The following is a 26,340-nucleotide window of genomic DNA, read 5'->3' as shown; positions in this document are numbered from 1 at the left end:
GTGGAGCAGCCAAGACTTGAACAGGCGCCCGTATGGGATGCCGGTGCTGTAGGTGGTGGCTTTACCCACTACACCACAGCGCTGGCCCCCTCCCTTTTTTTTGTAAGATTTTATTGATTGATCTGAGATGTGGAGTTACAGACAGGAAGAGGAAGAGACAGAGACAAATGTATTCCATCTTCTGATTAACTCCCCAAATGGCCACAATGGCCAGAACTGAGCTGATCCAAAGCCAGGAGCCAGGAACCAGGAGCTTCTTCCAGGTCTCCCACACAGATGCAAAGGCTCAAGCACTGGAGCCATCTTCCACTGCTTTCCCAGGCCAGAAGCAGGGAGCTGGATTGGAAGAGGAGCAGCTGAGACACTAGCTGGCACCCATACGGGATACTGGCACCACGGGGGATGCTTAGCCAACTACATCACAGTGCTAGCCCCCAATGGAATCCTTTAAAATAAAGATAAAATTGAGGCCAGCATTGTGATGCTATGGGGTAAGCTGCTGCCTACAACACCAGCAATGCATCTGATCATCTGTTAAAAGTCTTGGCTACTCCACTTCTTCTTCTTCTTTTTTTTTTTTTTTTTTTTTTGACAGGCAGAGTGGACAGTGAGAGAGAGAGAGAGAAAGGTCTTCCTTTGCTGTTGGTTCACCCTCCAATGGCTGCTGCGGCCAGCGCGCTGCAGTCGGTGCACCACGCTGATCCAATGGCAGGAGCCAGGTAGTTATCCTGGTCTCCCATGGGTTGCAGGGCCCAAGCACTTGGGCCATCCTCTACTGCACTCCCTGGCCACAGCAGAGAGCTAGCCTGGAAGAGGGGCAACTGGGACAGAATCCGGAGCCCCAACCGGGACTAGAACCCAGTGTGCCAGCACCGCAAGGCAGAGGATTAGCCTAGTGAGCTGTGGCGCCGGCCTGCTACTTCACTTCTAATCTAGGTCCGTGATGTGCACCTGGGAAAGCAGGAAAATGGCCTAAGTATTTGGGCCCCTGCACTCACATGGGAGAACCAGATGAAGCTCCTTGTTCTTGGCTTAGGTCAAGCCCAGCCCTGGCTATTGCGGCCATTTGGGGAGAGAACCAGCAGAGGGAATATATCTATTTCTCATTTTTTATTTTTTAAATTTTATTTATTTGAGAGGTAGAGTTACAGAGAGAGGGAGAGACAGAGAGAAAGGTCTTCTATCTGCTGGTTCACTTCCCAAATGGTCACAATGTCTAGAGCTCAGGAGATTTGAAGCCAGGAGCCAGGAGTTTCTTCCAGGTCTCCCACGTGGGTACAGGAGTCCAAGCACTTGGGCCACCCGGTACTGCTTTCCCAGGCCATAGCAGAGAGCTATATCAGCAATGGAGCAGCTAGGACACAAACCGGGGCCCATATGAGATGCCAGCACCACAGGCATAGGCTTAGCCTACTGCACCACACCAGTGGCCCCTCTATTTCTCTCTTTAAAAAATAAAATAAAGGTAAAAATTTATTCCAGGATATGACATGACAATGTTGGATATTACTGTAAGCAAAGACTTTTAAATAAACCCTTCCTGAAAAATCCATCCTAACGATATTAAAGAGGGTCATTGTTTGAGTGGGGGGAGGAGACAGTGAGTAGGTAGCACCAGAAAAGAGCGAAGGGTTACACACAGGGGAACTGACCAAATAAATATAGATATATATGATAATGAATGTTGCAGGTATGTGAGGAGTAAACAAGAGGGTAGAAGATCTCTCTCTTCCTCTTTCTCCACCTTTCAAATAAATAACAAAATATTTTTTAAAATAATGACTTTAATGTATTACAACCCATTGAATAGTCTACTTCGGTATAAATAAATGAACAAATTGAAAGTCTAGTAAAGAAAGAGACATTTAACTGATCTCAAGATACATTCCCACAAAATACTTCTCAACTACAAAGGGAAAAGGAGTAACTTCACAGTGGAGAAGCTTGGCAGATACCATCTTAACAAATGATTTAAGTATTACCAATAATGGGGAAAAATGACATGATGTTCCCTCTCCACCAGATGTGAGAAGAATATGTATCTCTTCTCTAACAGTTCTGTTATAGATGAATCCTCTCAATCTGAGAAGATATCACATGAACTGAAAATAAGGGATATACTAGAAAATAACTGGATAGTATTTTTCAGAAGCATTCGTGTCATGAAAGTCAAGGAGGGGCCAATGCTGCAGTGTAGCAGGTAAAGCTGCTACCTGCAGTGCCAACATCCCATATGGGCGCTGCTTCAAGTCCTGGCTGCTCCACTTCTGGCCCAGCTCTCTGCTATGGCCTAGGAAAGCAGTGGAAGACGGCCCTCTACACCTACATGGGAGACCCGGAAGAGGCTCCTGGCTCCTAGCTTTGGATCAGCACAGCTCCAGCCGCTACCGCCATCTGGGGAGTGACCCAGGAGCTGGAAGACTCTCTCTCTCTCTGCCTCTGCCTCTCTGTAACTCTGCCTTTCAAATAAATAAATAAACCTTTTAAAAAAAGAAAGTCAAGGATATTGAGGAATTGTCCCAGAAGGAAGAATAAAGAAAATCAGTTAAATGCCAAATATTACTTTAATTTTTTTTGTTCTACAAGGTTTGTTTTTTAAAGTTACCTACAAGGTTTGTTTTTTAAAGTTACCTTAAGTCTTTATCTGATGCTACCCTATTTTGTTTTATTCTTTAAGATTTATTTTATTTATTTGTAAGACAAAGTTACAGAGAGAGGTGGAGGTAGAGAGAGTGGGGGGAGGGACAGCGCTGTGGCACGGTGGTACAGTGGGTTAACACCCTGACCTGAGGCGTCGGCATCCCATATGGGCGCCAGTTTGAGGCCCGGCTGCTCCACTTCTGATCTAAATCTCTGCTGTGGCCTGGGAAGGCAGTGGAAGATGGCCCGGGTCCTTGGGCCCCTGCACGCGTGTAGGAGATCGGCGGCAGGGGGAGGCTACTGACTCCTGGCTTCGGATCAGCATGGCTCCAGCTGTTGCAGCCAGTTGAACAGTGAACCAACAGATGGAAGACCTCTCTCTGTCTCTCCTCTCTGTGTAACTCTGACTTCCAAATAAATAATTCTTAAAAAAAAAAAAAAAAAAAAAGAGAGAGAGAGAGAGAGAGAGAAAGATTTTCATCCACCAGTTAACTCCCCAAATGGCCTCAACAGCTGGAGCTGAGCTGATCTGAAGCCAGGAGCCTGGAGTTCCTTCCAGGTCTCCCACGTTGGTGCAAGGACCCAAAGACTTGGGCCATCCTCTACTGCTTTGCCAGGCCATAGCAGAAAGCTGGATTGAAAGCGGAGCAGCCAGGATTTGAACTGGCACCCATATGGAATGCCAGCACTGCAGGCAGCAGCTTTACCCACTACACCATAGTGTAGCCTCTCTACAAGGTTTTAATGAGAGAATTGGTGAAGTCTGAATGGAGTTTGAGGACTAGGAGGCAATAATACATTAATGTTAGTATCTTCATTTTGGTACCTGTATTGTGGTTATGTTTCTTACTGAAGAAGAACAAATTAAAAAGTATTGAGAAGTGATGGGCCATCACGTTGGCAGCTGTGGGGAGCAGCCCGGACTGGACTGAGTTACTGGAATTAAGACTTATTCTATGCATCTGCTCTCCCACAATATGGCGCTGGGAGAGAAGTAAACAGCTTCCGCACAGCTGCCTCCAGTTCAACCAATAAACTGTAGGACTTGCTACTGATTGGAGGAGAGCAGCGTACTCGGCGTGTGGGCAGCCGAGTTGGGATTGGCGGAGGAGGACTATAAAGGAGGAGAGAGACGGCATGCACCGGGAACATCTAAGGGGAACATCTAGTTGAAGGAACACCCGTGCAGCTCCCCGAGAAAGCCGGCCGGCGGTGTGCCGCTCCCCTGCGGAAGTGGGGAATGTGGCAGGGGGAACCGCCCTTCCACGGAGGTGGAAGGGACAGTAGCCAACCCGGGAAGAACCAGCAGCAAACCCGGGGAGGGCCGAGCAGACGAAAGAACAGCGCAGGGTCCTGTGTCGTTCCTCCACGAAGAGGGGGAGCGACAGCAGCTTACTCTCAAAATATTCTGGGTAAAACAAAAGATCTTTGACCCCAATTTGCAACTGTCTATGATTCCAGGACTGTTCTAAAATAAAATCTAAAGCCAATAATAAGTGGTTATATTATAGGGACTACAAATCACACCTACTTAATAAACAAAAAAGGCTAAATAAAAACTTAGTGGTGGGCCGGCGCTGCGGCTCACTAGGCTAATCCTCCGCCTAGCGGCGCCGGCACCCCGGGTTCTAGTCCCGGTCGGGGCGCCGGATTCTGTCCCGGTTGCCCCCCTTCCAGGCCAGCCCTCTGCTGTGGCCAGGGAGTGCAGTGGAGGATGGCCCAGGTGCTTGGGCCCTGCACCCCATGGGAGACCAGGAAAAGCACCTGGCTCCTGGCTCCTGCCATCGGATCAGCGCGGTGCGCCGGCCGCAGCGCGCCGGCCGCGGCGGCCATTGGAGGGTGAACCAACGGCAAAGGAAGACCTTTCTCTCTGTCTCTCTCTCTCACTGTCCACTCTGCCTGTCCAAAAAAAAAAAAAAAAAAAAAAAAAAACCTTAGTGGTGTTTATGGGTGTTTAGCCTAGAAGTTAATATGCACAGTTCCCATCAGAGTACCTGCGTCTGACACCCCGCTCAGGCTCCTGACTCCAGCTTCCTGCTACTTCAGACTGGAGGATGCAGCACTCATGGATCAAGTAACTGGCTTCCTTTCCTACTCATGGGGACCTAGATCAAGTTCCTTTTCCCAGTTTTGTCTCTAAACATTACTAGCCACTGGGGGCATCTGAGGAGTGAACCAGCAGATGGGCGCTCTCACTCGCTCGCTCGCTCACTCTGCCTCTCAAATAAGTAATTTTTTAAAAAATGAAGTCTTCAGGTAAAATTTCCAAAGACAGGAGCCAGCACCGTTGCATGGCAGGTTAAGCTGCTGCCTGCAACACCAGTATCGTATAAGGGCACCAGTTGGGCTGGTCCACTTCCAATCCAGCTTCCTGCTGATGCACCTGGGAAAGCAGAGGAAGATGGACCAAGTGCTTAAGCACTGCACCCATGTGGGAGACCTGGAAGATGCTCCTAATTTCGGCCTGGCTCAGCCCAGCCCAGCCCTGGCTATTGAGACTACCTGGGGGTTTTAGGGAAAAGGGGATACAAGCAGGGATAGGCGTGCTCCGGAAAGATGATCAACTTCCCACTCCTTCTCCCTCATTTCCTGCACCTCCCACTGAGCATGCCTGCCAGGACATGGCCAATCATGCCCCTTTCCATGCTGGACAGTGTTCGTGAACAGCTAGACCCCTCCATCCTCAACTCCCTCCAGGCTCCTGGATGGACCGCAGCTCAATCAACAATGGCCCTACACCCTATGTCTGGGCTGCCACACCAGGTGGCAAGTGATGTAGATGAAAGGGAGTTAGAGTACCTATTAAAGATGGAGGGGCCGGCACCGTGGCTCAATAGGCTAATCCTCCACCTTGCAGCGCCGGCACACCGGGTTCTAGTCCCGGTCGGGGCGCCGGATTCTGTCCCGGTTGCTCCTCTTCCAGGCCAGCTCTCTGCTGTGGCCAGGGAGTGCAGTGGAGGATGGCCCAAGTGCTTGGGCCCTGCACCCCATGGGAGACCAGGAGAAGCACCTGGCTCCTGCCATCGGATCAGCGTGGTGCGCCAGCCGCAACACGCCGGCCGTAGCAGCCACTGGAGGGTGAACCAACAGCAAAAGGAAGACCTTTCTCTCTGTCTCTCTCTCTCACTGTCCACTCTGCCTGTAAAAAAAAAAAAAAAAAAAAGATGGAGGAACCCACTTTCCCACTGAACATCCAGCTCTGGGGTCCCCTCTCCGTGTCTTACAACCAGAGAGCTCTGCTGTTGCTTTCTAGTGCTTTCCTTCGCTCTCTCATTTGCCTAATACAATACTCTCACTCCAACCCAGACTCTTATTTCTTTTTCTTTTTTCTTTTTTTTTTTTTTTTTACAGGCAGAGTGGACAGTGAGAGAGAGAGACAGAGAGAAAGGTCTTCCTTTGCCGTTGGTTCACCTTCCAATGGCCGCCGCGGCTGGTGCGCTGCGGCCGGCGCACCGCGCTGATCAGAATGCAGAAGCCAGGTGCTTCTCCTGGTCTCCCATGTGGGTGCAGGGCCCAAGCACTTGGGCCATCCTCCACTGCACTCCTGGGCCACAGCAGAGAGCTGGCCTGGAAGAGGGGCAACCGGGACAGAATCTGGCGCCCCGACCGGGACTAGAACCCGGTGTGCTGGCGCCACTAAGCGGAGGATTAGCCTATTGAGCCGCGGCACCAGCCCAGACTCTTATTTCTATATCTAAAGAAGTCAAGGACCAGGCTGCACATTCCCACAGTTACAGTGAACCAGTGTATGGAAATGTTCTCTAACTCTGCCTTTCAAATAAATAAATCTTTAAAAAGGAGGAGGAGGAGGGGGCCAGCTCTGTGTTGTAGCGGGTAAAGCCGCCGCCTGCAGTGCCAGCATCCCCTATGGGTGCTCATCGGAGGCCTGGCTGCTCCACTTCCGATCCAGCTCTCTGCTATGGCCTGATAAAGCAGCAGAAGATGGCCCAAATCCTTGGGCCCCTGGAACCACCTGGGAAGACCCGGAAAAAGCTCCTGGCTTCCAATTGGCACAGCTCTCTCCTTCTCTGTGTGTGTGTAATTCTGACTTTCAAATAAATAAATAAAATCCTTTCTTAAAAAAAAAAAAAAAAAAGGGAGGAGGAGGAGATGTTTACCCTAGTTGTTACAACACCTGCATCCATACCAGAGGGCTGAGTTCCATATTTCTTTTCACTCTGTCCCCAGTTTTCCGCCAGTGCAGACTCTGGGAAGCAGTGACGATGGCTCCAGTGATTGATTTCATGCCACCCATATGGGAGAACTGCGCTGCGAACCATGGCTCTCATGGAAATCTCAGGAGTTAACCAGCCAATAGCCACTCTCTACCTCTCAAATTAGTAATTTTGTTTTCTTCAAAGGCTGTTTCCAGTAAAGGAAACAGCAGGTGCAACAGCTGTGGTCATTAAAAGGCATTCTGAAAAAAACTTTGGCATGACAAGACCCAGGTGTTAACAACTGACTGCAGTGAAGGAGTTTAGGACCACACCCTTAACAAGTTTGCCTTTGAGCCAAAGGCAAAGGCTTTAAAGGTTACCTTTACGTCACTATAAATCTGTATTTAATAAAGCCTGTGGGTGGGAGTGTTTGACCAGTGGTTAAATCAAAGCTTGATGCACCCCCAACCCCTATCGTGTGCCTAGGTTCAATACCCAGCTGCAGCTTTCCACCAATGCGGATGTGTGGAGTCAGTGGTGATGGCTCAAACAAATAAGCTTCTGCCACTCCTTGAAAGATGTAGATCAAGTTCCTAGCACTCATTTGGGCCTGGTCCAGCCCCTGCATTTGCAGGCATTAGGGGAAAGGGGTTGTACCAGTGGATGGGAGATCTGTGTTTTTCAAATAAAAAGTTGAGAGAACTTCTTGGTATTGGGAGTTTAGAGACCACAGAAGTCTACAGTAGCAATTCAAGTAAAAAATGATGAACTAATTAAGAGTAATGGGAATACAGAAGTGTCTGAATAAATGACATTCATAAGAACTTAATTTAAAGCATATTTTTTGTCATTTGAATAAAAGCAAGTCAGGCGTCTACCCTAGTGGTTAAAATGCCCATATTCCTCACCAGAATGTCTAGGTTCAATTCCCAGGCTCCTGACCCTAGCTTCGTGTTAACACAGACCCTAGGAGGCAGTGGTGATGGCCCAAACAGTTGAGTTCCTGCCACCTGCATGGGAAAGCTAGACTGAATCCCAGTTCCTGGCTTCAGACCAGTTCCAGCCTCAGTCGCTGACAGGTATTTGGGGAGCTACACAGGAAATTTAAGTTTTCTCTTTCTCAAAAACAAAACAAAACAAAACAAAACCAGATCACCTCACAGCCTACTACTGCCTAAGATTTCATGCCCCCATTTCGCATTTGTAGTTACAATCTTGTCACAGGCTAATATACTAAAGATGGCCCCCGCCAGGCATTCCGCTGCTGGTCATGTCACACCACTCTCCTGCCCATGGCTTGCTCACTGGTCCCGACAGTCAGTCTCCAGACTTTCTGGGCAATGCAGCAGAAGAGAAAAAGGCAGTAGCAGAGTGGAATCTGCATTTCCAACAGATGCTCCCTTTATAGCAAACAGTCAAACAACCCACACTAGTAGGAGAAATCATGTTTGAAGAGAAAAAAAAGATTTCTATATTTCCCTGAGTCTGAGATTAATGAAAAGCAATATGGGCATATCAAATTTGTGACTAAAGGAGATAATAATGCAGTTGACGACCAAGGCTTCTATAAATAACACTGGATGGAGAAAAAAGGTACCACTGAGAGATGGAATTGTGATCTTCATCAATGACTACTCTAAGTATGCAAAAACTTTTTAAAAGATTTATTTGAAAGGCAGATATATAGGGCTGGCGCTGAGGCATAGCGGGTAAAGCCGCCTGCAGTATTGGCATCCCACATGGGCACAGGTTCGAGTCCCGGCTGCTCCACTTCCGATCCAGCTCTCTGCTACAGCCTGGGAAAGCAGAAGATGGCCTAAGTCCTTGGGCCCCTGCAACCTCGTGGGAGACCCGGAAGAAGCTCCTGGCTTCTGGCTCCTGATCAGTGCAGTTCCGACTGTTGAGGCCAACTGGGGAGACCAGCGGATGGAAGATCTCTTCCTCTGTCTCTGCCTTTCCTCTCTCTGTGTAACTCTGACTTTCAAATAAATAAATAAATCTTAAAAAAAAAAAAAAAGGCCCATATATATATAGAGAGAGAGAGAGGGAGAGACAGATAGAGAGATCTTCCAGCCGCTGGTCATTCCCCAAATGGCATCCATAGCCAGGGCTGGGCCAGGATAAAGCCAGGAACCCAGAGCTTCATCTGAGTCTTCAACATGGGTAGCAGAGGTCTAAGCACTTGGGCCATCCTCCACTGCTTTCCCAGGCACATTAGCAGGGAATTGGACTGGAGTGCTTAAACCAGCACTCATATGGGATGCCAGCACTGCAGGCAGCAGCTGAACCCTTTGCACCACAATGCTGGCCTCTCTTATTTTTTCTTGATTTCTATTTATTTTCTATTTTACTTGACAGAGAGGTCTTCCATTTGCACACAACAGTCAGTGCTGAGCCAGGCTGAAGCAAGAGGGCTGGAACCCAATCCAGGTCTCCCATGCGAGAAGCACTGACCGAAGTACTTGAGCCATCATTTGTTGCTTCCAAGGGTGCAGATTAGCAGAAAATGCATCAGAACCAGGCTCTCCAAAATAAGAGGCAGGCATCCCAAGCAGCATCTTAACTACTCCTTTAGTATCCTGAATAAGAAGTCTGTCTGAGGCCTGTGCTGTGGTGTAGCACATATGGGCCCATATGGGCCCTGATTTGAGTCTAGGCTGCTCCACTTCTGATGCAGCTCCCTGCTCATGTGCCTGGGAAAGCAGCGGAGAATGGCCCAAGTGGGCCTCTGTATGCATGTGGGAGACAAGGAAGAAGCTCCTGTCTCGTGGCTGGCCCAGCCCTGGCTGCCGCAGCCAGGCAGGAAATAAACCAGCAGATCGAAGATCTCTTTCTCTTTCTCTGTCTCTCTCCCCCTGCCTCCATCTGTCTCTCCTCTCTCTGTAACTCTTGCTTTCAAATAAATAAGTAAATACATCGCAAAAAAAAAAAAAAGTTTGTCTTGCTAACTCTAGGAAGATGATGTACCGTTTTCCTGAATCTTTGGAAAAGAAATTGGTCTGTGATTTGCAGAATGAAGAACTCGCATGTTGGCTCCCAATGGTTTGGACTGGTTTATGTTTCCACACCCGCGGATGTGTGGACAAGTGCATGTTTACCAATGAGACTTTCAATCACAGGATTTTATATGCTGTCAATGTTATACTTTTCCATTTTTTGTACATCAGTAAATTTTCTAAAGGTATAAACAAACTAAACAAAAAAAAACCTAGTTACTTTCAAGCCAGGTATAGTCAAGTAAAAGCCAGATATGAACAAATTGTACAAAGCATGCAAAAGTTTCATAGTAGGTCAATAAATAAAATGAGAAGAATATGTAACTATAAGGTCACCTGAAAAAGAACAAATTTGAGAACTTGCTTTGTAACAGCCATCATTACAGACTCATTGCAAATAACTATAAAATGTAAGTGCCAAAAAAAAAATCTAAGTACCAATTTGCAGCAATTCTACTGTGAGGTAGTAAATACATAATGATGCTTATACCAAATGGATTATACTTTGTTTATTCTGAAGTCATTAAAGTAAGCAATCTGTGAAACCATAGGTTAGTGATTTTAAGTGACCCACACGACTATGGCATAAATATTTTGAGTGGAAGGTATCTGAGTTCCTGGAGTCTCTCATCTGTCTAAAAGCAATCTCCCCAAAGATCTCAACTGTCACAATCTTCTTCCCTAGAGCAGCCAGGGAAGACTATCATCAACTGGAAGAGGACGTCTCCACACCACAGCTAAGCAGACATAGTCACAAAACCATCGCATCTATTCTCCTACGGGCCCATAACCTAAAATTCATGTTTCCTCATCTGTACCTTTACTCCCTCTCCCCTTCCCCTATTAAAATCATATATAAGACTCAGATTCTGGCCGGCGCCGCAGCTCAATTGGCTCATCCTCTGCCTGCAGCACCAGCACCCCGGGTTCTAGTCTTGGTTGGGGAGCCGGATTCTGTCCCGGTTACTCCTCTTCCAGGCCAGCTCTCTGCTGTGGCCTGGGAAGGCAGTGGAGGATGGCCCAGGTCCTTGGGCCCTGCACCCACATGGGAGACCAGGAGGAAGCACCTGGCTTTTGGGGGTGAACCAACGGAAGGAAGACCTTTCTCTCTGTCTCTGTCTAACTCTGCCTGTCCAAAAAAAAAGACTCAGATTCTAACCCCTTTGTTCAGACTCATTGTTATAAAATCCCTTATGTATATGATTAAATTTTATATTTCTCTTGCTAATCTGTCACATCACATTATTTTTTTTTTTTTTTTTTGACAGGCAGAGTGGACAGTGAGAGAGAGATAGAGAGAAAGGTCTTCCTTTGCCGTTGGTTCACCCTCCAATGGCCGCTGCGGCCGGCGCGCTGTGGCCGGCGCACCGCGCTGATCCGATGGCAGGAGCCAGGAGCCAGGTGCTTTTTCCTGGTCTCCCATGGGGTGCAGGGCCCAAGCACCTGGGCCATCCTCCACTGCACTCCCTGGCCACAGCAGAGAGCTGGCCTGGAAGAGGGGCAACCGGGACAGAATCCGGCGCCCCGACCGGGACTAGAACCCGGTGTGCCGGCGCCGCTAGGCGGAGGATTAGCCTATTGAGCCGCGGCGCCGGCCCATCACATTATTTTTTTTAAAAAAAGATTTATTTATTTGAAATGCGGAGTTAAAGAAACAGAGGCAGAGGTAGAAAAAGATCCATTGGTTCACACTCCAAGTGGCTCCAACTGCCAGAGCTGGACAGATCCGAAGCCAGGAGCCTGGAGCTACCTCCAGGTTTCCCACATGAGTGTAAGGGCCCAAGGACGTGGGTTATCTTCCACTGCTTTCCCAGGCCATAGTATAGAGTCAGATCAGAAGTGAAACAGCTAGGACACAAACCAGAGCCTATATGAGATGCCAGCACTGCAGGTGGAGGCTTTCCCGCTAAGCCACAGCACCGGCCCTCTTGTATTACTTTAATTTCAGGTCCCCAACCACTGAACTTCAAGCAACATGAGAAAAATTTTTGCTCTCCAACAGCTAAAAATAAGTTTTATCTTTAAAAAGCAATAACAGTAATGATGATACTCACTCAGGATATATTCCGAAAGATTCAAACCTAATACAACCAAATCACTGTGGCTTCAGCCAAACATCTATCACATTATTTAGTGCTTTAAAATTATGGGGGCCGGCACTGTGATTCAGTGGGTTAAGCTACCACCTGCAACACCAGCATCCCATATGAGCACCAGTTTGAATCCCAGTTGTCCCACTTCTAATCCAGCTCCTTGCTAATGCATCTGAGAAAGCGGCAGAACATAGCCTAAGTGTTTGGACCTCGATGAAGCTCCTGGCTCCTGGCTTCAGCCTGGCACAGCCTAATCCATTGTGGCCATTTGGGGAGTGAACCAGCAGATAGAAGATCTCTCTGTCTCTGTCTCTGCCTCTCTCTCTCTCTCTCTGTGTAACTCCACTTTTCAAATAACTAAATAAATCTTTTTAAAAAATTTGAATTGTGGAGGCTGGGATGGTGGTGTGGCCACTGCTTGTGAGATCACTATCCCCTATCAGAGTACCAGTTAGTCCTTGCTGCTCAGCTTCTGACCCAGCTTCCTACTGATACAATGTGGGGAAAACAGCAGGTAATGGCTCTAGCCCTTGGGTCCCTGCCATCCATGTAGGTCCCTGCCACCTAAAAGATGTTCTAAGCTCCTGACTTCCGCCTGGCTCAGCCCTGGCTTTTGCAGGTATTTGGAGATTAAACCACTAAATGGTGCCCTCTCCCTCTCTCTCTCTCTCTCTCTGACACTCTACCTTTCAAATAATTAAATATTTTAAATTGCATTTTTTAAATTAGATTTTTTAAAAAGATTTATTTTTATTTATTTGAAAGGCAGAGTTAGAGAGACAAGAGAGATCTTTCATCTGCTGGTTCACTCCCCAAATGGCCACAACAGCCAGGGCCAGGCCAGACGGAAGCCAGCAGCCAGAAGCTTCCTCTGGGTCTCCCTCATAGGTGCAGGGGCCCAAGGACCTGGCCCATTCTCTGTTGCTTTCCCAGGCACACCAGCAGGGAGCCATACCAGAAGCAGAACAACCAGTGCCCATAATGGATGCCGGTGTGGCAGGCGGTGGCTATATCCACTACACCACAATGTCAGCCTTAGATGTTTTAATATTTTCATTTTGCAATGGCACAACAGCTATACAAATAGGGAGTTTATACTTCATTTTGTGTCTGTACATACATTCAATAAAAATAACACTAGGCTGACAGAGAAAACACATGGCACGTTACATACTTAAAAACAAAACTGAGGAAACAGAACTGAAGGGTTTGATATGGATTTAAATTTAGCTAATAAAGAGAGTAAAGACTCGAGGTAACAAGTAGTTCTGACCTGAGCAACCAGGTGAAATGCAGTGCTATTACTGGGTCAAAAGGAAAGAAAATAGAACGGCAAAGAAAAAAGACACTTAAGAGTTATTTTACCTTTTGTGTTTTTTTTTTTAATTGCATTTATTTATTTATTTGAGAGGCAGAGAGAGAAAAAGAGAAAGACAGATAGTGCTCCCATCCGCTGGATCGTTCCCCAAATGTCCTCAACAGGTGGGGTTGGCCCAGGCCAAAGCCAGGAATCAGGAACTGAAGGCAGGTTTCCCAGGTGGGTAGTAGGGACCCACAGCTTGAAGCATCACTGCTGCCCTCCAGAGCACACATTAGCTCGGAGATGCAATCTGCAGCACAGCCAGGACTCACACCCAGACACTCCTATGACAGAGGCTAACCATGCGCCATTCTGAGGACTAAAGACCTGAGTGACCCAGCTGTGACCCGGGACCCCCATGTTGCAAACCAAGTAAATAAACTTTCTATCTTTCTCCTCAAATCCTCATTTTCTGAGTCACTGGCTTCTCTTCTGAAGAGAACCTGATTTTAGGTTCTGTAGCACTATGATACGACACAAGAGTCACAAGGGGAGTTTAATCACGAGGCTAAATGTGCCCCTGGTGTTACTTTAAACACACTATCTCTCACATGCACCGAGAATCTAAGCGGACTTACCCAACAGGATATTGATTTGCAGCCACCAAAGAAATGGGTTGCATCTTAAGTAATGTCTTACTTGTGGGGATGGCACAGAAGCCCAACAGATTAAGTTGCTGCTTCGGGCACCCACAGTCCATATTGAAGCATCTGCAATCAAGTTCTGCCTCCACTTCTGATGCAATTTCCCTGGGAGGCAGCAGATGATGGCCCAAGTACCTGAGTTCCTGTCACCAATATGGGTGACCCAGATGGAGTTCCTGACTCCTGGCATCAGCCTGGACGTTCCCAGGTATTTGGGAAATGAACCAGTGGACAAAAGATCAGTTTCTCTCTCTCTCCAGTTTCCCTCTCTTTCTCTGTCACCCTGCCTTTCAAATAAACAACTATATTTTTAAAAGCCATACAAGGGGGCCGCTGCTGTGGCAGAGTAGGTTAAGCTTCTGCCTGTGGCTCTGGCATCCCATATGGGCACCGGTTCCTGTCTCAGCTGCTCCTCTTCCAATCCAGCTCTCTGCTATGGCCTGGGAGAGCAGTGGAAAATGGCCCAAGTGTTTGGACCCCTGCACCCATGTGGGAGATCCAGAATAAGCTCCTGGATCCTGGCTTCAAATTGGCCCAGCTCAAGCCATTGTGGCCATCTGGGAAGTGAATCAGCGGATGGAAGCCATTTCTGTCTCTCCCTCTCTGTCTATAACTATACCTCTCAAATAAATAAAAATCCAGGTTTCCCTTCTTAAGTTGCTCTTCTCTATGACTAGTGAGACAGGAATTTAGAAGCCATGGATTTCATACCTTTTTTCTTCCAAGTAACTTTCATAATGACTGCTATAGTATCACTACTCATTAAGTCAAGCATAGAAAAATCAGATACTTCTGACGGTATACCTCAGCTAATACAAAGTAAAATAACTTGGCCGGCGCCGCGGCTCACTAGGCTAATCCTCTGCCTTGCGGCGCTGGCACACCGGGTTCTAGTCCCGGTTGGGGCGCTGGATTCTGTCCCGGTTGCCCCTCTTCCAGGCCAGCCCTCTGCTGTGGCCAGGGAGTGCAGTGGAGGATGGCCCAGGTGCTTGGGCCCTGCAACCCATGGGAGACCAGGATAAGTACCTGGCTCCTGCCATCGGATCAGCGCGGTGCGCCGGCCGCAGTGCGCTGGCTGCGGCAGCCATTGGAAGGTGAACCAGCACCAAAGGAAGACCTTTCTCTCTGTCTCTCTCTCTCACTGTCCACTCTGCCTGTCAAAAAAAAAAAAAAAAGTAAAATAACTTAACAAAGTTTTTTTTGTTTTGTTTTGTTTTGGTTTTTGTTTTGTTTTGGTTTTGTTTTGTTTTTTTGGACAGGCAGAGTTAGACAGTGAGAGAGAGAGAGAGAGAGAGAGAAAGGTCTTCCTTTTCTGTTGGTTCACCCCCAAATGGCCACTACGGCTGGCGCACTGCGCTGATCTGAAGCCAGGAGCCAGGTGCTTCCTCCTGGTCTCCCATGTGGGTGCAGGGCCCAAGGACTTGGGCCATCCTCCACTGCACTCCCGGGCCACAGCAGAGAGCTGGACTGGAAGAGAAGCAACTGGGACAGAATCCGGCACCCCAACCAAGACTAGAACCCGGGGTGCTGGTGCCGCAGGCGGCGGATTATTAGCCAAGTGAGCGGCGGCATCGACCAACCAGTTTCTTTAAGTAAGCTTACAGAACAGTCACAAAACACAACAAATAAACTACCCCTTTTTCACAAATTCAAATATAAATGACAAAGATCTGTCCCAAAATGGTTTCCCCTAAAATTACAGGTAAGGTAAAAACTCAAGATCTTTGTTACTGGGGTGGGTGTTGTGGCACAACATACTAAGCTGCCACTTGGGATTCTCACATCCATATCTAAGTGCTAGTTTCAATCTCCCACACAACAGACCTGGAACGGAGTTCTGTGCTCCTGGCTCTGACCTAATCCAGCCCTGGGGTTTGTAGGAATTTGGAGAGGGAACCAGCAGATGGAAGATCACTCTCTAACTCTTTGTGCTGCTCTTTCTTTCTAGATCAAAATAAATGAACTTCTTTTAAAAACTTTTTTTTTATCCTTAAGCTATTCATTGATACATTAAATACACTGAGTTACTATTTGCCAGGCACAGTTCACTTTCCACCTATGTTGCACCAATCCAACTGAATGACCAGTTTTAAGTTAATTCCATAAATTTTGGTGTCCTATGTGAAAATATAAATGAAAGTCACAGAAAAGTAGCCAAGTATTCGAATAATACCACATTTCAGACAAGTGTCTAATTTCTATGTACAACTGTTGGGTCAGTCACTAAAATAAAAGCTTTAAGAACACAGCAGCAGCAGTGTTTAGGATGGTGGTTAAGATGCTGCTTGAAAGATCCACATTCCGTATCACTGTAGCTGCGGTCAAGTCCCAGCTGTGCTCCTATCCCAGCTTCCTGTGTGTGCGTACCCGGGCAGGTAGCAGACAATGCCTCAAGTCACTGGATGCCTGCCACTCTCACGGGAGACCTGGAATTTCCAGCTCCCAGCTTCTGCCTGGCCCAGCCCAGGTCAGCCCTGGCTGTTCTGGGCATTTGGGGAGTCAATCAGTATACAGAAGGTCACCTCTCTCTCTCTCTCTGTCACTCTGCCTCTCTAGTAAGTAAATCAATCTCTGAAAAACAAACAAACAAACAGGTTCTGATCCTCGATTCAGACACTCAAAGTGGTAGGTCCTGGAATCCACAAATAATAGTCACAGAGGTAGAACAGTGGTTAAATAACACTGGCTGGATTTAAATCTGGATTCCAAAATTCACTGCTATATGTCCTTGAGCTGGTAGCTTAACCAATCACGTCAGTTCTGCTGTCAGCAAACATAACAGTTCTTCCCTTAGAAGCCCCTCCCCAGAACTGTAAGAGATGATGCATATAATGTAACCTAGCACAGTGTCTGGGACACAGTAAATAAAAAATGTTACTTCTTAATGTTACTATTGCTGTCTTTCAGGAGCTCTCAGTGTATCAGAAGGCAAAAATAAGATACTCAATGGTTTCTTACCAATTTTTTTTATCAATTCTAATGGAAATATGCAGAGAATATTACAGGAATTCAGAGTTACTGCCCCCACTGAATTCAGCCACAACAATCAGTGTTGTGGACCACGTGCCATTTTTTATTCACAGCATGCTTTGATTCTGACTAAAGACTTCCTATATTAAATACACAATCATGAACATGATTTACATCAGAATGAAACCAAAAGCTCTACATTCTCATCACTCCTTAAATAGACACTAGCCTAAGTCTAGCATTTAAACTTATGTCCAAAAAATTCCACATATTCTCGTTTGAATGAAACTGTTGTGCAAAAAGCCACAGAAAATGAAGTTATGAGTGAGGTCTAATCTACTTATGAATAAATCAATTCACATTTAATGATCTGAATTGCAAAATATCCAATTTTAAAATTTTTGTTAAGCAAAACTGAAAACTCCTTAACATGTAGATACTGCAGAGGGTTAGAGAATGATATGGAAAAGCAGATATTCTTGCCTTCACAGCGTTTATACTCTAGAGAAAAATCAGATATTATTCTATATAATTACAATATAATGGGGGCAGGGAGAATGAGGGAAGTGAATAACCTTTCAACTTTGAATTCTATACATAAAAATTATTTTTGCATAAATATTTTTCAAAAATGAAATTAATATGGGGCCGGTGCTATGGCATAGCGGGTAAAGCTGCTGCCTTCAGTGCTAGAATCCCATATGGGCCACTTGACTTCCAATCCAGCTCTCTGCTGTGGCTTGGGAGAGCAGCAGAAGATGGCCCCAGTCCTTGGGCCCCTGTACCCCTGTGGGAGACCCAGCAAGAAGCTCCTGTTGGGCTCCTGGCTGTGGATCAGCCCAGCTCTGGCTACTGCAGACACTAGAGCAGTCAACCAGCTGATGGAGGACCTGTTCTCTTTCTCTCTGCCTTTCTAATAAATAAATACATCTTTAAAAAAAAAAAAAAGAAAGAAATTCATAAAACTGCAATTTCTAACTGTCCTGTCAAGCTGACTCAAATGGTCACCAAAGTAGCTATCAATCTGTAGCAGTCAGTATTTGCCTTTAGCCTTATTACATGATAATCAGATTAAGATCTGTTAGTTCAAGTAGTCTTACAGCCTCACTATCAATTTCTGCCAAGGAAATATGTATGCATAAGTCTACACAAAGACTTAGAAAAACCTGTCTAGACAACTTTAGGTTACAAGGCAATGAAACTATCAGTGAGAAATGTCAGTGTTTGAGGAACTCTGTAATATGACATCATACAATGTGAAAACAAGTTATAGAAACATGAAAAAAGTCACTATTACATTTGATTGTATCTAAAAAATACCTGAAGATCAAAATGCACTGTAACATGTAATTTATAAAAGCTACATTAAATCTAAAGCTTAGAGGACGGTATTGTGGCACAGCACATTAAGCCACAGATGGAGTTCCTGGCTCCTGTGTTCAGCTTGACAGAGCTCCAGCTGTTGTAGCCATTTAGAGAGTGAACCAGTGGATGGAAGATTCTCTCTCTCTCTCCTTTGCTCTCTCTCTGTAACTGTGACTTTCAAGTAAGTCAATCTGTGGCACAGCAAGTTAAGGCACCGTCGGCAATGCCATTACCCCATATTGGCACTGGTTCAAGACCCAGCTGCTCCACTTCCAATCTAGCTTCCTGCTAATAATGCACCTGGGAAAGCAGCAGAAGATGACCCAAGTGATTGGGCTCCTGCATCCACATGGGAGACCTGGAAGAATTCCTGGCTCCTGGCTTTGGGCCATTGTGGGGAAGTGAACCAACATATGAAAGACCCCCCTCTAATTCTACCTTTCAATAAATAAAAGAAAAAGGGAATGAGATTAAAAGACTGTCAAAACTTTCATCTTTCCAAGATTTACTTATTTCTGTATCTGAAATGCAGAGTTACAGAGAGAGAGGGAGGGGCAGAGAGCATACTTCCATCTGTTGGTTCACTCCCCAAATGGCCACAACAGCCAAGGTCTCCTAAGTGGGTGGCAGAGGCCCAAGTGCTCAGAGCCTCTGCTGCTTTCCCAGGTGCATCAGCAGGGAGCTCGAGGGGAGGCAGGACAGCTGGGCCTCCAGCAGGGCACTCACCCTCCTCCAGCTGCAGTCCCCAGTTACCTATCTTAGTTCCCACCTGGACAACCTATTTACAGGGAGTATTTTCTTTTCCCCTTTTATAACCCCAAGCAAAGAACTTAGAAGAAGTGTAACAAATGTTTGTTGGACTAGGTCAAATCAATATTGTGACATCTACAGTAAAGCATATAACAGCTGTTAAACTCCTTTAACATTTCAAAACTATGTCGACCACACTTACACATAAACTTACAAACTTATCTGCAGCCTTTTAAAATTCATGTAAAATTGCAATTCATGGATTATAAGAAAAACCCACAGCCACATGACATCTCGCTTAAGTTTTTTCCACCTTAAAGTGAATGGCTTGGGGTGGCACTCTGGTTAACACATTCACATTCTGTATCAGAGTACCTGGGTTTGACACCTGCTCTGGTCCCAGCTTTCTGCAAGTGCAGACCCTGGGAGGCAGCAGGGATGACTGAAGTGACCAGGTTCCTGCCACCCACTCAGGAGACCTGCACTGAGTTCCTGGCTGCTGGCTTTCACTCAGCCCAGCACTGACACTGCAGGCATCTGGTGAACAAGGCTGATGGGAGCTCTCTGTGTCTCTCTGCCTCTCAAATACATACTTTTTAAAAAGGGAATGTCTTAAAGTGATTATATCCTCAGTGTGAATGTTACTAAGTATCCTAGAACAGAGCGCAGTAAACATAAACTGTGACCATGAACTTGGCAAACAAATGATTCTACCTAACACCCTTTCAGTGCCTTTCCCCCACTTATTCTTACTTCTGCCCACAGAGCTGCCTACTTAGGGACATTTTTAAAAGTCTTTTACAGACTTCTTTGTAAAGAAAGAAACAGCAGTTTTCTATAAAAAACAATGCAAATTAGCAATTTTAGTCGTTAGCCATTTTCTCCAGCTACACGGTAATCTTAGCTCCCGATGAGCAACGTAAATACTTCGGTATTATTCTACTAGTCGTATTTCCATAAACCAAAAACTTGTTGGTAAATTAGTCAAGCTATGGGCAGAAAATGTCTTGGCAATTATAAGCTCAAAAAAAAAAAAAAAGCTCAACAAATCACAACCTGAGCAATTCTAAAACAGACATAAAATTATGACAATCTCACGTCAAATGACAAATTGTAGTGCCACAGGTACACTCTCCTCAGAAGCTCAGAGTCGCGGCCTACCACTGACCAAGTGGTGGGAAAACCTTTGGAAATCAAACTCGAGATCTTAACAGGTGGGCCTAGGTGTCGTTCCCGTAAGACTCTGGGAGAGATGAACCGGCCCGAAAAGGGTCTCCCAAAAGCAGAATCACTCATTCCTCTCCGAAAAGTCACACCGGGTACGACCCTCCCGCCCCGCCGCGGGGCCCGCAGAGCCGCGAGCCAGCTCCACACCTGCTCGCTAGGAGCCTGGGCGAGGTGCGCCGAGGGCCAAGGCGTACAGCACAAATGACCCCGATACGCGATCTCCGAGGTCTCCCGCCCGAGGCGACGCATACAGCAGGTGCTCTCGCACTGTTTGCTGGCGAAACACTGGAGCCCGGGGTTGCGGGCGCACGTCCGCCCCTGGTTCCGCGACCCAGCCTCCCACCACCACCAGCGGGGGACCCCTGCCTGGATGGAGGTCACCCTCTCCTCCTCGGTGGCCTGAAGCGGCGGCAGCACCCAAAGGTCAGTGCGAGCCCGCCCCCGTGCAGCACTCACCGTTGGCGTAGGGAGACCCCGAGGCCGAGGCGGCCCCGTTCTGTGCCTGCAGGCCGGTCGGGGCGGCGCCGGAGGCGGGAATCCCCGGCTGGGACATGACGGCAGCGGTCCTCCGGGTGGGAAGGGGCTGGTCGGGGTCGAGAGCAGCGCCAAGCCGAGAGCTGAACGGCGACTGCTCAAAGCGGAGGGAGGAGGCTACGGACTGAGCACTGACGACGGAGAGAGGAGAGGACGGCGCGCATCAAGGCCGAGGCATGGCGCCTCACTCTCCCCAGCCCGCCGGCGGCCACGGCCTGGACTGGGAGTCGAGGCGTAGGGGTCGGGCCGATGGGGCCGCGAACGCCGGGCAGGCGGGCGGCAGCCAAACCAACCCGGAGAAGAGGGAGGCCCCGGCCGGAAGTGCCTGTCAGCCGCCGGCCGCGCAGGCGCACTCGGGACACGTGGCACTTCCGGCTCCGGGCTGGCCGTCGCAGTCGCAGTAGCCGTAGCCGCACTCCCGACTCCCCGTGGGGCTGCCCGGAGGCCACCTGACAGCACCGGACGTCCCGGCTCCGAAGACCGAGCCCGGACTCACCTGCCACGTCACCGGCTCTCACTGCCGGCCGGAAATGGCGTGGGTCCCTGCTGTGGAAACCCCCGCCGTCGTGCGCGTCGCCTAGCCGGCGGGCCCGGGATCCGAAGGCATTCCGGGCTGCAGCGGCCGCTGGCTGAGGCGGGACCGACGGTTCCTCTCCCCGGGTTTGTGAAGATGACCTGAGGCGACAGAAGACCCGGTGCTCTGTGGTGATTGGGCCGCCACTGGCAGCTGAACCGGTTCATGTTCATCGCATTGTTTCATTTCACAGGTCGCCGTCTCTAGGTGTAGAGTGCAAGGGAGTTTTGGAAAGAGGTGGAGAAACAGGAATGCTTGTTTAAAAGGGCATGGGGCGAGGAGGAGGCCTTTAGATGTGGAGGTCGTTTTAATTCTGAAACTCGCTGATTCATGGCCTCGTCACCGCACATTCGAATGGCAGTTTCCTTTCCTCTTCTGAGAGTGCACAGTAAGGTGACCAAGTCCAGCTTCCTGAGCAAGCAGGCTTTTTTTAAGTAGACTTTTTTGAGTTTTGAGGCCAAAGGTTAGCAGAAACTGGGGTGACTAGAACACAGCTAATTACTGATCTCAGTCGCCCTGGCTGCCTCTCTTCTGCCTGGTTTCTTCCTGCTCTGGGCTGATGATAAAGTCCCTTCCAGATTGGGACTGCTGGCTGCAACCGCAGGCCACAGGTTTTGCAACCTCAGGCTGAAGTACATCTTGCCCAATTCGTTTAATATTAAATGCCTGCTACAAAGTGTTGTGTTACATACAAAAACAGCCAAGATCTTAACCTCTGTGTCAGGCCTGAAAAATAAGCTGTACAGATTCAAACTACTAGATGTTAAATTGTACTCTAATCCTGTTTTTGTCATCATTTACCTCAAAACCTTACTGAAAATGTATTTTCTATGAGTTGAAGTCGACAAACTCCTTTGTACAAGATGAAAATATAACGACTTCTGGATGAAAATGATACTTTTGGTCAAACTGTTTTCAGCTTAGAGCCCCTGTTAGAGAATTCCAAATCATGTATCCAAAAACACTTAAAAGCATACACAAAGGTGGTGCTGTGTGTCTCACTGTTGTAGAGAGATTGCCTTCAGAAAGAAACTGAGTTCAGAAAATCAGGGTCAGCCTTCAAAGAAGCAGATGCTTAGGTCTTGACTCAAACTTGCCTTTGTTTAATTTTCTTTTTATGCAACTCTTTTAGAATTATCGAGATTTGTTGACCTTGGCACAGAGGTTTGATTTGGTTAAATCAAGCTTTCTTTGAACTTTGTTCTGTTTAAGCAATATCTGTGTGTTCAGAGATTTAAAAGTACACAAACTCATTGATTATGTGAGGTTAAATAACGTAACTGCGAATAAGTAAACAGTGCTTTTTTCTAAAATTTGTTGCTCTGCTAAGCTTCTCTCTTGCTATTATTCCTCCCAAAAATTATTTCAGATTTTTTTTACATTGTCAATATAGTTGCCTTTAAATAATACTGATGAAAAAAACAATATTTGGCCGGCGCCACGGCTCACTAGGCTAATCCTCCGCCTAGCGGCGCCGGCACACCGGGTTCTAGTCCCGGTTGGGGCGCCGGATTCTGTCCCGGTTGCCCCTCTTCCAGGCCAGCCCTCTGCTGTGGCCAGGGAGTGCAGTGGAGGATGGCCCAGGTGCTTGGGCCCTGCACCCCATGGGAGACCAGGAAAAGCACCTGGCTCCTGGCTCCTGCCATCGGATCAGCGCGGTGCGCTGGCCGCAGCGCGCCGGCCGCGGCGGCCATTGGAGGGTGAACCAACGGCAAAGGAAGACCTTTCTCTCTGTCTCTCTCTCTCACTGTCCACTCTGCCTGTCAAAAAAAAAAAAAAAAACAAAAAAAAAAACAAAAAAAACAATATTTGTCACCCTTAGGGATTGTATGAGGAGAAGTATAAGTAACTGAGGTAGGACAACATATAAAATAGGTCAGAGGGCAGTGTTGTGGCACAGCAAGTTAAGCCTGGTCTGAATGCATCCCACATGGGAGTGCCAGTTGGAGTCCCAGCTGCTCCGCTCCTGAACCAGTTCCCTGCTAATGTGCGGGGAAGGCAGCAAAAGACGCTCATGTGCTTGGGCCTCTGCAAGCCCTGTGGAGAACACGATGAGATTCCTGGCCCAGACCTGGCTGTTGTGGGCATTTGGGGAGTGAGGCAGCAGATGTAAAATCCCTCTGTCCTTCCCTCTTCCGTTGTTCTTTCAAATAAATTAATCTTATTTTAAAAGTTGTCATTTTCATATTATTATCCAGATGATATCATCCTTTTTTGTTTTTTAAAAGATATATGTGGTGTTTAATTTTTTGAACATATAATATTTGTACATATTTATGCGATAATATTTCAACATGTGTTAGTAAAATGGCACAGTCTTATCTATGGCGTGAACTACATCCTGACACCATCCTAGGCTCTAGCCCCCACCGCCATTGCTGGAAGCCAGGTGGCCACATGGCCCAACCACCAGTGTCAGCCCCACCCCCATCCTAATTGGATTCACTGCTCCTACCCCCCCCCCCCCCGCCCCGGCGAAGTTTTAAAAGGACCTGTTCCTGAACATGTGTCTCTCTGTTTCCTGATCTCTCTGCTCTCTTCCTCCGGCCCGTCAGGTTTCCCCCAATAAACTCTCCCTTACTCAGGTGTTTGGTGTGTTTTGTGGCAGCCTTACAATATGTACCCAGTAAGCTGATCAAACCAGGCAATTAACCTTCCCATTTCCTTATCTTTTCTTCATTCGAAGCCTACTGGCTCTTTTCTTTTTCTGACCTCTTTAAAGTGTAGTTACTTAAATATCATAGAAATATTATCAGTACTGTTACCAGTTGTTAAACTTCTCCCTTGATCCACTGTAAGATTTTTTGCATATTATTTCCAGACCTTCAACCCTGCTTAAAGAAGTAAGTGGTAAGAAAGTTACAGGGGAAGGTGTTCAGCACAGTAGTTAAGCTACTGCTTCGGAAGCCCACATCTCCTGTCCGAGTGCTTGGGTTTAAGGCCTCCACTCTGCTCACTCTCGTTTCCAGCTTCCTTGTAATGTACACCTCAGGAGGCAGCAGTGGTGGCTCACATCACTGGGTCCTGCCACCCACATGTGGGACACCTGAATCGAGTTCTTGGCTCCTGGCTCTGGCCTGGTCCAGCCTTGGCTGTTGCAGTCATTTGAGGAGTCAACCAGAAGATGGTAGCTCTCTGTGATTTATCTCATGTCTCTCTTTCAAATAAATAAATAAAGTAGATAATTTTTAAACACTATTCCTGCTTTAAAAAAAAAAAACCTTCCAGTAAGGAGAAAAGCACTATATAAAAAATACTCCGTTACATTTGATTAGGTTTTTAGATTCTGAAGAGGAAGGCAAGTATGCTTAATAGAATTTGCTAACATGGCCAGGCATTGGGCACAGCAGTTAATACACTGTTTGGCTTGGTGCTTGCATCCTGTATCAGAGTGTGTGGTTCTGGTCCCAGCTCCACTCGTGATTCCATCTTCTTGCTAGCGTGTACCCTGGGAGGAAGCAGTTGATGGCTCAAGTACTTGGGTCCCTGTCACCTACATGGAAGAACTTGTTGGGAAAACGGCGCAGTTTTATCTACGGCGCGATCTACACCCTGACACCATCCCAGGCTCTAGCCCCCACCGCCATTGCTGGAAGCCAGGTGGCCACATGGCCCAACCACCATTATCAAGCTCCACACCCATGCTAATGGGATTCACTGCTCCTGCTTCCCTGCCCACCTCTGGCAAAGTTTCAAAAGGACCTGTTCCTGAACATGTGGCTGTCTTGCTCTCTTCTCTCCCCCTCTCATCTCTGTTCTCTCTCTTCTCTCTGCTCTTCTCTCTCTCTTTCTCCTTCTTCACCTCTTCCCTCCGGTCTGCTGGGTTTTCCCCCAATAAACCATTTTTTTTTTTTTTTGACAGAGTGGAAAGAGAGAGAGACAGAGAGATAAAGGTCTTCCTTTGCCGTTGGTTCACCCCCCAGTGGCCGCTGCAGCCAGCGCACTGCGGCCAGCGCACCGCGCTGATCCGATGGCAGGAGCCAGGTGCTTCTCCTGGTCTCCCATGCAGCCCAAGCACTTGGGCCATCCTCCACTGTACTCCCGGGCCACAGCAGAGAGCTGGCCTGGAAGAGGGGCAACCGGGACAGAATCCAGCGCCCCGACCAGGACTAGAACCTGGTGTGCCGGCGCCACAGGCGGAGGATTAGCCTATTGAGCTGCGGCACCAGCCTTACCCTTTCCCTTACTCCAGTGCTTGTGATGGTCTAACAGAACTAGACTGACTTTCTGGCTCCTGACTTTGGCCTGGCCCACAGTGGCTAGGATCTGTCTCTATCCCTCTGCCTTCCAAGTAATTTTTTTTTTTTCTGACACGCAGAAGTGGACTTCAACTCCCACCAGAGCCCCCTTGCCAGCTTGTTCATGACTTGCATTGTCATCTGATAAACACGATCGTTTTGGTTTATGTTTCAGGAAGGAGAAAATTATTTTAGGTCCTTTAACTGTTAATAAAATAAAAGTTCTGTTTCTATTTCAAACAAAACCCGGTTTCATCCACAAGTTTGTTTGACAGTTTCATTCACCAGAACCAGATCCCATTTGGGCAGCAGTTCCTACGGCCTTGTGTGCCTCTGGCAGGACGTCCATTTGGATCTGAAGTCAGCAGCTCTGAAGCTGCGTCACAAGTACACTCACCCCACACCAAGCCAGTAAACCCATCCCTTCCTTTGAAAAGCCTGCATCTTTATGTAGCCCTTACCATTCTCACTGCCCACTCTGGTGAGTTTTGATCATCTTGTCCTTGAACTACTCAAACAGTCTTTCTGGATTCCCTCTCTCCAACCCATCCTATATATCAACTGAACTCCTAAAATACTGATTCCATTTTTATTTTCCTGCAAAACCTGTAATAACGTGTTCTCTCCATGCTTTTTTCATCCCATGATCAGTAAAATCTAAAGTCCCATGCATGGCCTTCAAGGCCTCACATGACATGGCCTTGCCGCCTCACTAACCCCCGTCTTCTCTGAATTCCCTGTCCCTCCCCCACACACATATATGCTATTCTCTAGGTATCCAAGCACAAGCAC

At 47.5% G+C, this 26,340-nt stretch overlaps 1 protein-coding gene across 4 annotated transcripts in view; it reads right to left on the bottom strand.

The window, feature by feature from the left end:
- Positions 1-21,923, bottom strand: part of SEC24A (SEC24 homolog A, COPII component) — a 93,598-nt gene extending 71,675 nt beyond the window's left edge. The window contains exon 1 of one of the 4 annotated variants that reach the window (XM_070076102.2): positions 21,233-21,923. Coding sequence is in view for 1 of the 4 variants with exons in the window: in XM_002710215.6 (XP_002710261.3) it covers positions 20,659-20,755 (97 nt within the window). In the remaining 3 variants the exon portion in view is untranslated. Of the gene's footprint in view, positions 1-20,073; positions 20,171-20,349 lie in introns of those variants that run through there. The other 3 variants (XM_002710215.6, XM_051844220.3, XM_089335872.1) reach the window with 3 other exon arrangements.
- Between the last annotated feature and the right edge of the window lie 4,417 nt (positions 21,924-26,340).

Source organism: Oryctolagus cuniculus, chromosome 6 (assembly GCF_051225735.1).
Source record: "Oryctolagus cuniculus isolate XC-2025 breed Fujian yellow rabbit chromosome 6, ASM5122573v1, whole genome shotgun sequence".
Lineage (NCBI taxonomy): Eukaryota > Metazoa > Chordata > Mammalia > Lagomorpha > Leporidae > Oryctolagus > Oryctolagus cuniculus.
This window is presented reverse-complemented; position numbering and strand designations above follow the sequence as displayed.